The following is a 13984-nucleotide window of genomic DNA, read 5'->3' on the forward strand; positions in this document are numbered from 1 at the left end:
GTCTGTATGCTTTCTCTCACACAGCAGTCCAAAGCTCGTTTCCTTCCCACAATAGAGTTCTTTATGTTGACCCATTGATAGGTTACAGAACAGGAGCTAGGAGCTGTTATTGAGGGTATTAGGATGGAACCAGTAGGTCAGGATATAAGTTTACATCAGAGGCTCAGGTCTACTCTGCATCCCCAGAACCAAACATTTAGAAGCAGCATTTAGTTCCTATGCTCTAGGTATCTAGAACAAACTCTCAGAGGACTACAGAAGTACTAAAGCCCAGAGTTCCTTTAAATCAGTGTTTTTTTTTGTTTAGGTTTTTAACCTTAATTTAAAGGAACCCACTTCTCATGTGAGCTCAATCAAGCTGCTTGCTCACTGGAACTTGCTTCTTCTGTTTCCTTGGGGTTATTATTTTTGGCAGTAGGTAGGTTGGTCCAGTGGGTATCCATCACTACTCGTAATTGGTTACAATGACTGCTGTCCTTTGTGATTGCTCCCTCTCTATTAAAAAAAAAAAGCAAGAGAAGAGCTAGGACCCCTGACCCCTGTCAGGACAACAGCTGAATAAGCTCTGTGTAGATCTGATCCAGAAAGCACCTATGCAGTGTACATTCAGCACTGAATTATCTTGTTACTAAAACATGCTTTATAAATAAACCTGCCTTGCCCTGCCTGTCATCATGAAGAGTTTTGAGAGTATCCTGAAGTATACCAAGGATACCATTCCTGCTGGCCTGGACAGCCTACAGAGGATGCTGTCTTGTTGGCCCTTCACTCAGCTCTGACTCATCTACACCTATGGTGGGATGTTCTTTGTGGGCATCAGCTAATTCTTTAACACTCTGGTCAGAAACATGTGGATGACACTTCTGTGGTGGGTCTTATATCCAACAATGGTGAGACCCACTATAGAAATCATAAGACCAAGTAGGTTTTATGTGATATAAACCGGCCCTGCACTTTCTGTTCTCCGCTTCTATTAAAACTGCTAGATGACGTCAGAGACTTGATGCTCGTTAACTCCCCCATGATTAACAGGAAGTCACGTATAAATGCTGGAGTTCATTTACTGTTCTTCCCTCTGTGATGATTCTGGCACTGGAGCTGACCCTGCTCTCTATCATTACACCTGCTCACTCTCCACCTCTCTGTCTGTCTGCCTGTTTGCCCAACCTGCTTCTGCCTTCTGTTTTTGAGCCTGCCCGAACCCTGATCAAGCCTATTGCCTACCGTCTGCCTGCCTGAGACATGCACCATTGGATCTTGGACCCTGGAACCTGCACGACCTGGAATGAGAGTCTGAACCCCCTGTATCAACCTGTCTGTGAGTACTGGATCCCTCCTAACTCCTGTAAATCTTTGAGCCTCCCCATTACCAGACTTGGACCGCCTCTGGACAAAGCCCCCGGATTTTCCCACACAGATTGTCTGCTGCTCTGTTAGCCGCTCAACGGCTGTCCCTCTCATTACAAGCCGGTTCACAGCACCCTGTTTCCTCTTCCATCAGGTTAGTGATCCAGCTCTTTTCACATTTGCCTGCCGTCCATTGCTGGTCACTAACCTATCTCTCTGCTTCCAGGCGAGAGCCCGCGCTTGCCTTTGTTTAACAAAGATTTGAAACATCACTGACCTGTTGTGGTTGAATCTAGGGTCCAGTTCCTGTACACTACACCCTCAAAGTAAACTCAGTTCTAACGACCTGACATTAATCTGGGGCGTCTGCAGGATTCTACCTGGAGGCCAACCGTCTCCACTGACCCACCTGACCTACACCAACACTCCTCCTACGGTGTGATGGGCGAGGAACACAGAAACAGAGACATTATAAGATAAACCTGCAGCTCCTCTCCTGAGCCACACCAACAGGCCACATCAATGTAAAGCCCAACGGTGCTCAGAAACAGTGCATGACGTGACACACACTGTCCTAAACAGAGATAGGCCTATATAGCCCATTTCTAACACATTACAATAATAAAAGGAAGAAAAGTCCCAATCCTGCACACCAAGGTTAACTCCTAACCCTGATTCCTGTGATCATAAATCTGCATAATGCTGGTGAGGAGGACAGAGGCTCTGACATCCAGGAGAGGAGGTGAAGCTAAAACTTTCACTCCATTTCTGCTCTTTAGGCAAATGTTTCAACCTGCTTAAAAGTCCATATTCATATTTTAACCCAGTAAGTTCATGGAAAGAAACGTTAACCAGTTAGTGCTGCGGAGACAATTAACTGGTGTCAGGATTAACCGCTCCATCAGTTCTCCTGTCTTTAATATAACAACTAACGGATCATGGGCCCAGGACAGAATAAGGAGACCACTGGACACGGTTGGGTTTCAGTGGAGATAAGCTGTGGGAGCTAAAGTCTTTGTCTGGACTGGACCTCTGCCTCAGTTCCTCATCTTCACTCATTCTAGTGTGTTCAGTGAAAACCAGGAAACATTAAACCAGAGATATAACCCACTGACCTTTGACCCAGAGATATAACCCACTGACCTTTGACCAGGAGATATAACCCACCGACCTTTGACCCGGAGATATAACCCACTGACCTTTGACCCGGAGGTATAACCCACTGACCTTTGACCCGGAGGTATAACCCACTGACCTTTGACCCGGAGATATAACCCACTGATCCTTGACCCGGAGATATAACCCACTGATCTTTGACCCGGAGATATAACCCACTGACCTTTGACCCGGAGATATAACCCACTGACCTTTGACCCGGAGGTATAACCCACTGACCTTTGACCCGGAGGTATAACCCACTGACCTTTGACCCGGAGATATAACCCACTGATCCTTGACCCGGAGATATAACCCACTGATCTTTGACCCGGAGATATAACCCACTGACCTTTGACCCGGAGATATAACCCACTGACCTTTGACCCAGAGATATAACCCACTGACCTATGACCCAGAGATGAACTCGTTTCTTCTTTGGGATGTATCTCTCTCTGCTGGAGACGATGCAGGTGTAGACGTTACTGTCTTTATCTGTTGGGTGTTTCAGAGTCAGACTGAGGTCTCCAGTTCTCAGTGGGTCTTCATTCATCCTGGTTCTGTTGCTGTAGAACTGGTCCTGATCTTCAGGCTGATCTTCACCGTTCTCATACACATGGACTGTCCTGTTGTCTTCGTCCTTCCACTCCACTTTAGTGTCTCCAGGCAGTAGTGGTCTGGTTCTGCAGGGCAGGACAGACTCCATGTCCGTGTCCACCACCACCACCTGTGAGACTGAGAGGACAACAGAAGACAAGATGAGATGGACATTGCAGCAGCTCTGATGGTCACATGATTGTCTCCTCCCTGTCTCTCTGACTCAATGTTCAGGTTAAAGAAGAACCAGCAGGTTGCTGGAGGACCAACCAGGTGAGACAGGAGATAGGGGATCTGAGCTCACCTGTCTCCTGTCTCACAGAAACCGGTTTAAATCAGTTTCTGATAAAGACCTGTTTTCTTATTCAGGACTTTTGGAGCAGCAACCAAAGAAGTAGTCAGAACCAAAGAAATTCTTCATTACCTGACTTAAGTAGAAATGTTGATTGTTTCAATTCAGTTTTATTTATATAGCACCAATTAATGAAACATGTCATCTCGAGGCACTTAACGAAGTCAAAATCAATCATATTATACAGATTGGTCAAAAATGTCCTATATAAGGGAACCAGTTGATTGCTTCAAAGTCCTGACAAGCAGCATTCACTCCTGGAGAAGCGTAGAGCCACAGGGAGAGTCGTCTGCATTGTCCATGGCTTTGCAGCAATCCCTCATCCTGAGCAAGCATGAAGCGACAGTGGAGAGGAAAACTCCCCATTAACAGGAAGGAAAACCTCCAGCAGAACCAGAACCAGGCTCAGTATGAACAGTCATCTGCCTCGCCCGAATGGGGGTTACAGAAGACAGAGCAGAGACACAAGACAGACAAAAAAGCACAGAAGCACACATTGATCCAGTAATCTGTTCTACATTAGATGGTAATAGCAGGTGATCTGTCTTCTCTGGATGATGTCACAGTTAACAGAACGCCAGACCAGGTGTACCCTCTATGAAGAAAAAAGAGAGAGAACAAAAAGTTAAAAGCTGAAATGACAACAGTCATGCAAGACTGGAGAACACTAGCACTCAGTAGAGGGAGAAATATAGGCCCCGATGTCCTCCAGCAGCCTAAGCCTATAGCAGCATAACTATAGAGGTAGCTCAGGGTAACCTAAGCCACTCTAACTATAAGCTTTGTCAAAAAGGAAAGTTTTAATATTAGTCTTAAAAGTAGACAGTGTGTCTGCCTCACGGACCAAAACTGGGAGTATGCAGGTTACGAAGCAGACTGAAGCCGTATTGTCAATCTCTCCCTTTTTAACTCTTTCCTTTGCCTCTTTTCTTCTCTTTCTCTTCTTGTTCTTCCTTCGCTGTTTCACTTTCCCATTGTCCACATAAGTTTTTTGCATCTTACATAAATTACAATAAAGCTACTTACAAGCATGAATCAAGTGGAGCAATAGGTCAATAGCCGACTGCTCCACTTGTGAAAGCAAAAGCTGTCAAGCTTCATTTGGCAATGAGAGATCACTTCTTATAGCCACAATGCTAGACAGGACACGGGGAAAAAAATACCATCTGAAGCACGTTTTTTCACTGTGATGGATCTCTGTTCAGCATTTTTCAGCATTGTGCTAGCTCAAGGGTCACAACATTTATTCGCATTTACCTACAGAGGTAAGAAGCTCAGTTATAGTCGATTGCCTCAGGGGTTTAAGCTTAGCCCGCACATATTCAATCAGGTGCTAAGAAATTATTTGAAAGGACTTGATTTAACTGGAACTGTGTTATAGTATGTGGATGTGTTAATCTGCGGAAACACACTATCAGGACTCAATCAAAGTTCTACAAAGATTAGCATAGGGAGGACACAAGGTCTCAAAACAAAAACTACAGTATTGTCAACCGCAGGTAGATTACCTAGGAAGACAAATATCACAAGGAACAGTCGGCGTTTCACCTTCTCAATTGGAAGGTGTCAGCAAAGCTCCAAGTCCACGGACAGTCGGCGAAATGATGACATTTTTGGGAATGACAGGTTTCAATGCGGATTGGAATGAAAACTATGCAGAAAAAGCAGCACCACTTAGAGAACTCATAAAAGAAACAGGAAACCAGTCGTTAAAAGCAGTGTTAAAATGGACAACTGAAGCTAAAATAGCTTTTAAGACACTAAAACAGGAAATGCAAGTGGCACCAACCTTGGCATTGCCAGACTACGATAAAGAATTTTACCTGTATGTAGCCAACAGGAAAAACTTGTAAGCATCAGCTGTACTAATGCAAGAAACTTGTGTAGGATCACGAAAGCAAGCCATTGCTTATTACAACACTAAACTACACAATGTGGCCCAAGGCTGGCCACCATGTTATCAAGGTCTAGCAGCAGTCTACTACGCGTCAACCATAACAATGGGTTACCCGGTAACAATACCGACCCACCACAAAATCCCAGAACTGATAAATCAAGGAAAGTCTGTCATGACTCAGGCAAGATGTTTATAGTACATGCCACTGTTAACATACTCAGGCGTGATTGTACAGAGGTGTACAACAAACAACCCTGGTGACATGGTACCACTGGACTGTGAAGGAGAACCACACGAGTGTCTTGCAGAAACAATGAAATTCACAAGACTGAGACCCGATTTGGAGTCAACTTCGATAATGAACGCGGAAGTCACTTATTTTGTTGACGAGTCATGTTTCAGAGATCATCTTGGAAACCATGCAGGTTATGCTGTGGTTAAACAAGTAGGAGACAGTTTTGTAACAGTCAAAGCAGAAAAATGTGGGCAACCTTGCTCCGCCCAAAAAGCAGAACTAAAAGCATTAACAGAAGCGTGCAAACTAGCAAAAGGAAAAGCAGCAAACATATTCACAGACTCGGCTTATGCCCATGGGGTGTGTTATCTGTTTGCTGCTGTTTGGAAACAAAAAGTTTTCAAACGAGCAGACGGTAGTCCAGTATTACATCAAAAAACAGCTAAAAGAGCTGATTGCATCAATGATGATGCCATCAAGACTGGCAATAATAAAATGCAATGCGCATCGTAAAGGTAATGATTTAGTCAGTATGGGGAACAACGCCGCAGATGAGGCAGCAAAACTAGCGTCTAAGTGCCAGATGGCTATCTTGGCGCCTGTGGTCACCTTGGAACCAATGGTGACACCAGAAGACATCATTCTGATGCAACAGGAGGCAGGTGCGAGTGAGCATGCTCTCTGGGCGCAGAGAGGTGCGACAATGAGTGAAAGTGGTTTGTGGAGATCACAAAGTGGACATTCAGTTGCACCAGTAACATTGCTGACAATGTTGATCTCAGAAGCCCATGGTTTGGATCACTGTGGTAGAGGTAAAGTGATGGAGAAGTTGAAAAGGCAGGGTTATTGGTCACCTTACATGCAAGCAATTTTGGATGAAATCTTGAGCCAATGTGAAATATGTGCAGAAAACAATGTTCGTAAAGGCATAAAATCACCGATTGGTCACATTCCGGTCCCTGAGGGACCCTTTAAACATCTTGTGATAGATTATGTTGACATGATAAAGCCAGTACAAGGGAAAAGGTACATGCTGGTTGTGATCGATCGATTCAGCCGATGGGTTGAAGCAGTCCCATCAAAGACATTGGGAGCTGATACAGTGATTAAGTTTCTGACAAGAGAGGTGATTCTGAGATTTAGCATCCCATAAGAAATCAGTTCAGATAATGGTTCAGCTTTTATCCAAAAGGTGTTAAAAGGTGTTTTGTCAAAGCTAGGAATTAAACAACGCTTTGGAGCAGTCTATCACCCACAGAGTCAGGGTATAGTAGAAAGGATCAACGGGACTTTGAAAGCTAAGCTAAATAAAATCTGTGCTTCTACTAAACTAAACTGGGTTGATGCTTTGCCGCTTGCGCTAATGAGCTATCGCATGCAGATGCATCGCAGCACACATTTAACCCTGCATAAAATGCTAACAGGCAGAACAATGCCAGTGCCTGAATGGAGGCTTCCATTCAAAGGCCCGGCACTTGAACAGCTACAAACAGAGTTGAAAGCATATATGGATTAACTAACTGCTATCCATAGAGCTATCTATCTGCAGGAAAAAGCCAGAAGTTCCTGTCCAGAGACGGTGGTGAACAGACCAGTCGAACCAGGAGACCTGGTGTACGTCAAGGTGTTCAGTCGAAAATAGAACGGCTCGAGATGGGATGGACCATTTGAGGTCAAACAAGCGACCGCAACCACAGTTCAATTAGTGGGGAGTGATACGTGGTATCATAAGTACAACACAACATTATTGGGTTCAATCAAGTACACACCAGTGCTTTTGCCAGCTGAACCAAAGTTATTGACTCATTTAGGTCTTAGAGAACAATTAAGAGTGAAAGCGAAAAGGATGCGTAAGAAAAGAAACACCATTGCTGAATTCAAATGGAAGGCAGCGGTAACCGATACAGAACTTCGTACAAAATTATACACAGAGTTTGAGGGGAAAATTTATTACAATGATCAAAAAAGTGGAAAAAGTGGAAAAAGTGTCAAACTGGAATATAAAGAGTATGGAATAAACCAATGTTCTCCTATTATATTCCAAAAGAGGTAAAGAACACAGCAACTGCACTTGTTTTCAGGAGTTGAATACATTTTGCTTCCTCACCAGGAAGCTTCCTCAATTCAAAAAGTCTGGATTAATGATGAGTACCAAGCTTTATACTACTGCCCAAACAAAGGCCTTGTAATGGCTTAGATAACATGCAAACTCAACCGAAACAGATCCACTCCTTAGTAATGGCCGGTCGTTTAAGCCATTAAGCTGGCAGATTGAACCGAAACTGGTCCACTCCTCTGTAATCACTGCTGCACTTTATCCTGGTATTTTTTACTGCAATCTTCCACCAGCTCTTACTCTATACATAAAGCATGATGGTCAATTACAATTTGCATTGCAATCGAAAATTCAGTTCCAGTACAACCGTCCATCACGTACACTTAAACATTTTGGGGGAAAGATTGACTGAGGCCTTGCGTTGCCAGGAACACAGCCAGTCAGCCGCTGCTACATCAGCGCAGCCGTTAGGAGCGTTTACCTCCAAACTGCCCCGGACCTGAACGGGGTCGGGGGGCGCTGCCCTTGAAATCTGTTGATTTCAAGGAAGATTAAAAACATGAGGGTAGTGGAGGGAGAACAAGACAAGAATTTATCATATTGTAAAAAACGTTACATTATGAGAAATCCTACGTAAAAAACCTCATAGCACAAGCACAAAAATAATACGAGACAACATATATGCAGAAGGTAAACATTTGAGGCTAGTCGCGTGTAAGTTCATCTGTATTTGTGAGCATCAGTTATGTGTGTCTGTTTGGGTGAAGTGTTTATATTTCTGTGGAAGCTCTCCAGAGGCCATTGTCCTTGATGTTATTTAGCTAGCCCAGCAGTTCAGAAAACATCCACAGATGTCAGCGGGAAAGGAGGGGGCAGGGGAGAGTTTTGAGCAGTCCCGTCATAACAATCCAGGGTTACGTTGATAAGGGAAGGCAAAATCCAAATACTTTATTTGTGTATGAGACAAGCTGCTCTGACTTTCCTGTTAGCTTTAAGTTTTTGCTGGCTCCAAATAAATCAAATATTCCAAATTGTTGGGCTTTTTCACATTTACTTCCAGAGTTTTGTCCCATCTGCCCTTGAGTTCAACCACCAAAGCCAGTCTGCGTTCCAGCACAGCCAGCTTTTCAGTTCAGCTACTTCACCTTCCAGGTCTGTCCGTTCACCGCCTTAGTGAGCGCGTCATTTGTAGCCGGTAGACTTATCAAGGCCAAATGGCTATTCAATTCAATTCAATTCAATTTTATTTATATAGCGCCAAATCATGAAACATGTCATCTCAAGGCACTTTACAAAGTCAAGTTCAATCATATTATACAGATTGGTCAAAAATGTCCTATATAAGGAAACCAGTTGATTGCATCAAAGTCCCGACAAGCAGCATTCACTCCTGGGGAAGCGTAGAGCCACAGGAAGAGTCATCTGCATTGTACATGGCTTTGCTGCAATGCCTCATACTGAGCAAGCATGAAGCGACAGTGGGAAGAAAAACCACCCATTAACGGGAAGGAAAAACCTCCGGCAGAACCGGGCTCAGTATGAACGGTCATCTGCCTCGACCGACTGGGGTTACAGAAGACAGAACAGAGACACAACAAGAGAGACAAAAAAGCACAGAAGCACACATTGATCTAGTAATCTGTTCTACATTAGATGGTAGTAGCGGGTGAGCCGTCTTCTCTGGATGATGTCACAGTTAACAGAACGCCAGACCAGGTGTACCTACTATGAAGAGAAAAGAGAGAGAACAGAAAGTTAAAGCAGAAATGACAACACATAATGCATAATTGAAGAACAGTAGAACTCAATAGAGTGAGAAAATTAGATCCTGATATACTCCAGTAGCCTAAGCCTATAGCAGTAAAACTATAAAGATAGCTGAAAGTAACATAAGCCATTAGTTATAATTTTTGTCAAAAAGAAAAGTTTTAAGATTATTCTTAAAAGTAGACAGGGTGTCTGCCTCACGGACCAAAACTGGGAGTTGGTTCCACAGGAGAGGAGCCTGATAGCTAAAGGATCTGCCTCCCATTCTACTTCTAGAGACTCTAGGAACCACCAGCAGACCTGCAGTCTGAGAGCGAAGTGCTCTGTTAGGAACATACGGGGTAATCAGAGCTCTGATATATGATGGAGCTTGATTATTAAGGGCTTTATACGTTAGAAGAAGAATTTTAAATTCTATTCTTGATTTAACAGGAAGCCAATGAAGGGAAGCTAAAATTGGAGAAATATGATCCCTCTTGTTGATTTTCATCAGAACTCTTGCTGCAGCATTTTGGATCAGCTGAAGGCTTTGAACTGCATTTTGTGGACTTCCTGATAGTAAAGAATTACAATAGTCCAGCCTTGAAGTAACAAATGCATGGACTAGTTTTTCAGCATCACTCCTGGACAGAATGTTTCTAATTTTGGCGATATTCCGGAGGTGAAAAAAGGAAACTCTGGAAACCTGTTTAATATGGGATTTAAATGACATGTCTTGGTCAAAAATAACACCAAGATTTTTTACTTTATTACCAGAGGCCAGGTTAATGCCACCCAGATTAAGTGATTGGTTAAGAAGTTTATTTTTTGAGGACTCTGGCCCAAAGATTAAAACTTCGGTCTTGTCAGAATTTAGATGCAGGAAATTTAAAGTCATCCAGCTTTTGATGTCATCAAGACATGACTGCAGTCGAAGTAATTGATTGGATTCATCAGGATTTATGGATAAATATAGCTGAGTATCATCAGCATAACAGTGGAAATTAATCCCATGCTGTCCGACATCCACTGTATTTACTGATACATCAAAGATCCACCGAGTCCAATATGTAGAAATCCAAGTATCCTGAATCCAAACATTCAAACGTTTTAAACGTCTAGGAATGACAGAGTCGAAGGACACACCATTTTCTATCCAGGAATGTAGGGTGTATCTCACAAAAATAGTCAAATCAGGACAGGACGGGTCCCCCTTTCGTTGCCTACCCGTCAAAAAAAATGTATCAATAGCATTGAGAGATCAGCTTACCAGATCCATGATTTTTCAGAGTTCGGGTTATTATGAAGAAAGTGCTCAAAAAGACAAGACGAAGCATATAGCAGGAGAGAGGGGGCAGGGAAGGCAGATAAGGAGCTCCAGAGAGAGAGCTGAGATGCAACCGACCTCAAAGAGAGACAGAACAGAATTTTGAGGTAGAAACAAAAATAGAATCCTACAGAGATTCCGAGGAAAATTATAAATATGACTTAATAATGACGGATCTAGAAAACGCCAATGTAGTATCATTAAGTGGTGCTTTAGAACGGATAGGAAACAAGGAATTAACTGCTTTAGTTCAAATGTTTAATGACCGTATTATGATACACGTGGAGCCAGACAGTGATAAATATGACTTGGTTGAAAGAAATGTGATTGTTTCTAGATTACTGCAAAAAAGGTGAAAGACGAAGGATGTGTAATTCACATACCAATGTAAGCCATCAATTATCAGCTCAAAATTAAGAAAACATTCATTGTAAAATTACTGTTTGGAATGCAAATTGTGGTTGGATTATCCCCTCCCCGGTCGGGTTTCTTGCACCTCGTGGTAAGCTTACGTTCCCCTGAATACTTTCCTTGGGGCTTTCCCTTCCCAGAATTAACGTTCTCCCCTTCCCTCCAGATCGACCTGGTCCCCGCCGCCCGAGTTCCTGCCCGAGTATCTTCCTGCCCGCAGATTAGCTTCGCCGACTAGCATTCTCGCCTGTGTAAACAATAAACCTTTTAAAACTTACCTGTCGTTACCGAGTGTGTTTCTGCATGTGGGCCCGACATCTCAAGGCAAACATGACAGAAGAACACTCAGGCCAAAGCGACTCAGCAGGCACACTCGGTGGGGCGCTAGCGGTCCAGCAAGACCAGATCCGTGGGTTAGAATCCACTGTCGTAGGTCTGCAAGGCCAGATACAGAGTTTAGCCGGCCAAATTAACCAACTCACGGCCATGCTAAATGCTAGCCAGCAGGCAGCCGCTCCAGCCCCTCCTACTCCCGCTCCCGAGCCAGTCGTGTTTCCGGTGACGTCACCGCCCGATCCCCAAGCCTCCTCCCCTGCTCCGGAGAAATTCTCCGGAGACAGTGGTGACTGCGGAGGATTTTTGTTCCAATGTGCCCTAGTTTTTAACCGTTCCCCTCGCTTGTTTGACCAGGATGACGTGAAGATTTCTTTTATTTTACGGCTGCTTACCGGCCGAGCCCTTAAGTGGGCAGAGACCCGATTCCCTAATTGCCAGCAGTTTGGTTGCTCTTTTAACGAGTTTATTTCCGAGTTTAAGACAGTTTTTGCAGCTGAAGTTGATGAGGTTCAGGACTCTCGGCGACTTTTAGCCCTCCGACAGCGGGGCAGGCGCGTCGCCGACTTCGCTATTGAGTTTCGCACGGTGGCCGCTGCGGCAGGATGGGAGCAGCGCGCGCTAAAAACCGTGTTTTTTCAAGCACTAGATGAGTCCCTCAAGGACGAGTTGATGCGTCAGCAGGAACCTGCCACTCTTAATGAGTTTATCGCTTTGGCTATCCGAATTGATAACCGTCTCCGGGTTCGGTCCAGGAACCGACCCGTGGGTCCGCTCGCTTCCCGGCCGCCTCCTCCCGAGCGAAGCTTTCCTAGACCGGTCGAGTCACCGCTTCCCCCTCCGGAGCCCATGCAGTTGGGCCGGGTTCGGTTAACCCCTGACGAAAGGGAGAAGCGGATGACTTCCAAGCTGTGTTTGTATTGTGCCTCTGCCGCTCATTTTATTAAGAACTGCCCAGAGCGGCCAAAAGAGTAGGTCCGCCGGTCATTCCGGAGGGACCGGCGGACCAGTCCAAGCAAACACTAACTTCTCCTCCGCGACTTTGTTTAAGGGCTGCGATTGTCTCTTTCCGAGACACTTTTTCGTTTTCCGCTCTGGTTGATTCAGGGTGCGATTTTAATTTAATTGATCAAGCTTTTGTTCAACGGGCTGGTTTTGAGACCGTCCCACTTACCTCTCCACTCCAAGTTTCAGCACTAGATGGTGGAGTTCTGCCCAAGATTACCCATAGAACCACGCCGTTAGAGTTGGTCGTTTCTGGGAACCATAGAGAACGGCTGGTCTTTTTTGTGTTCCCTGTTAAGCACGCGCCCTTGGTTTTAGGTTTCCCCTGGTTACAGCAGCATAACCCACATCTAAATTGGGCAGAGCGGCGAGTTGAGACCTGGTCGTCCAACTGTCACGCCGTCTGCTTACAGTCTGCGGTGCCTTCGTGTCAGACTCCCGCGAAACCACTTAGTCAGGTAGATCCTGAGCTCTTAAAGTTGGTACCCGAGTGTTACTATGACTTAAGGCAGGTCTTCAATAAGACCCAAGCTTGCTCCTTGCCGCCGCATCGGCCATACGACTGCGCTATAGACCTTTTACCAGGTGCCCCGCTGCCGGCTAGTCGCCTTTATAATATCTCCCAGGCTGAGCGCCAGGCCCTGGAGAAATATATCAAAGAGTCGTTAGCAGCCGGGCTGATCAGAACCTCGTCTTCCCCTTTAGGAGCAGGGTTTTTCTTCGTGTCCAAGAAGGACGGTTCCCTACGCCCCTGTATCGATTATCGAGGGTTAAACGCCATCACAGTAAAAAATAAGTATCCTCTCCCACTCCTTTCCTCAGCCCTAGAACCGGTCCAGTCAGCCACGGTCTTCACTAAGTTAGACTTACGTAATGCTTACCACCTGGTGCGGATCCGCCGGGGAGATGAGTGGAAGACAGCTTTCAAGACTCCACTGGGCCACTTTGAGTACCAAGTCATGCCGTTCGGCCTTTGCAACGCCCCAGCAGTATTCCAGGCTCTGGTCAACGACGTCCTCCGAGACTTCCTCAATGTGTTCGTCTTTGTTTACCTTGACGATATACTCATTTATTCAAACAATCCCACAGAACATCAGCATCATGTTCGGCTGGTCCTGCAACGCCTGCTTGAGAACAAGCTGTTCGTCAAAGCTGAAAAATGTGAGTTCCACAAACCCTCTGTGTCCTTCCTCGGCCTCATTTTGGAGGGGGGAAGAGTCAGATCTGACCCCGAGAAGATCAAGGCGGTCCTCGACTGGCCGGTCCCCGAGACCCGGAAGGAGCTCCAACGATTCCTGGGCTTCGCCAACTTTTATCGTCGGTTCATCCGGGGTTACAGCCAGATCGCCGCCCCTCTCCACGCCCTCACGTCGGTCAAGATACCTTTCTCCTGGAACCCGCAAGCGAATACGGCGTTCATGGACCTCAAGAGAAGGTTCTCCCAAGCACCTATCCTCATCCACCCCGATCCAAAGAAACAGTTTGTGGTCGAGATCGACGCCTCGGACACAGGAGTGGGCGCG

General features: G+C 45.3%; 1 protein-coding gene across 1 annotated transcript in view; it reads right to left on the reverse strand.

The window, feature by feature from the left end:
* Nucleotides 1-13984, reverse strand: part of LOC118560219 (NLR family CARD domain-containing protein 3-like) — a 60263-nt gene that overhangs the window by 19564 nt on the left and 26715 nt on the right. Inside the window, exon 3 of the mRNA XM_036131055.1 lies at nucleotides 2911-3237. Within this exon, the coding sequence (XP_035986948.1) occupies nucleotides 2911-3237 (327 nt within the window). The remainder of the gene's footprint in view (nucleotides 1-2910; nucleotides 3238-13984) is intronic.

This window comes from Fundulus heteroclitus, unplaced genomic scaffold, assembly GCF_011125445.2.
Source record: "Fundulus heteroclitus isolate FHET01 unplaced genomic scaffold, MU-UCD_Fhet_4.1 scaffold_41, whole genome shotgun sequence".
Lineage (NCBI taxonomy): Eukaryota > Metazoa > Chordata > Actinopteri > Cyprinodontiformes > Fundulidae > Fundulus > Fundulus heteroclitus.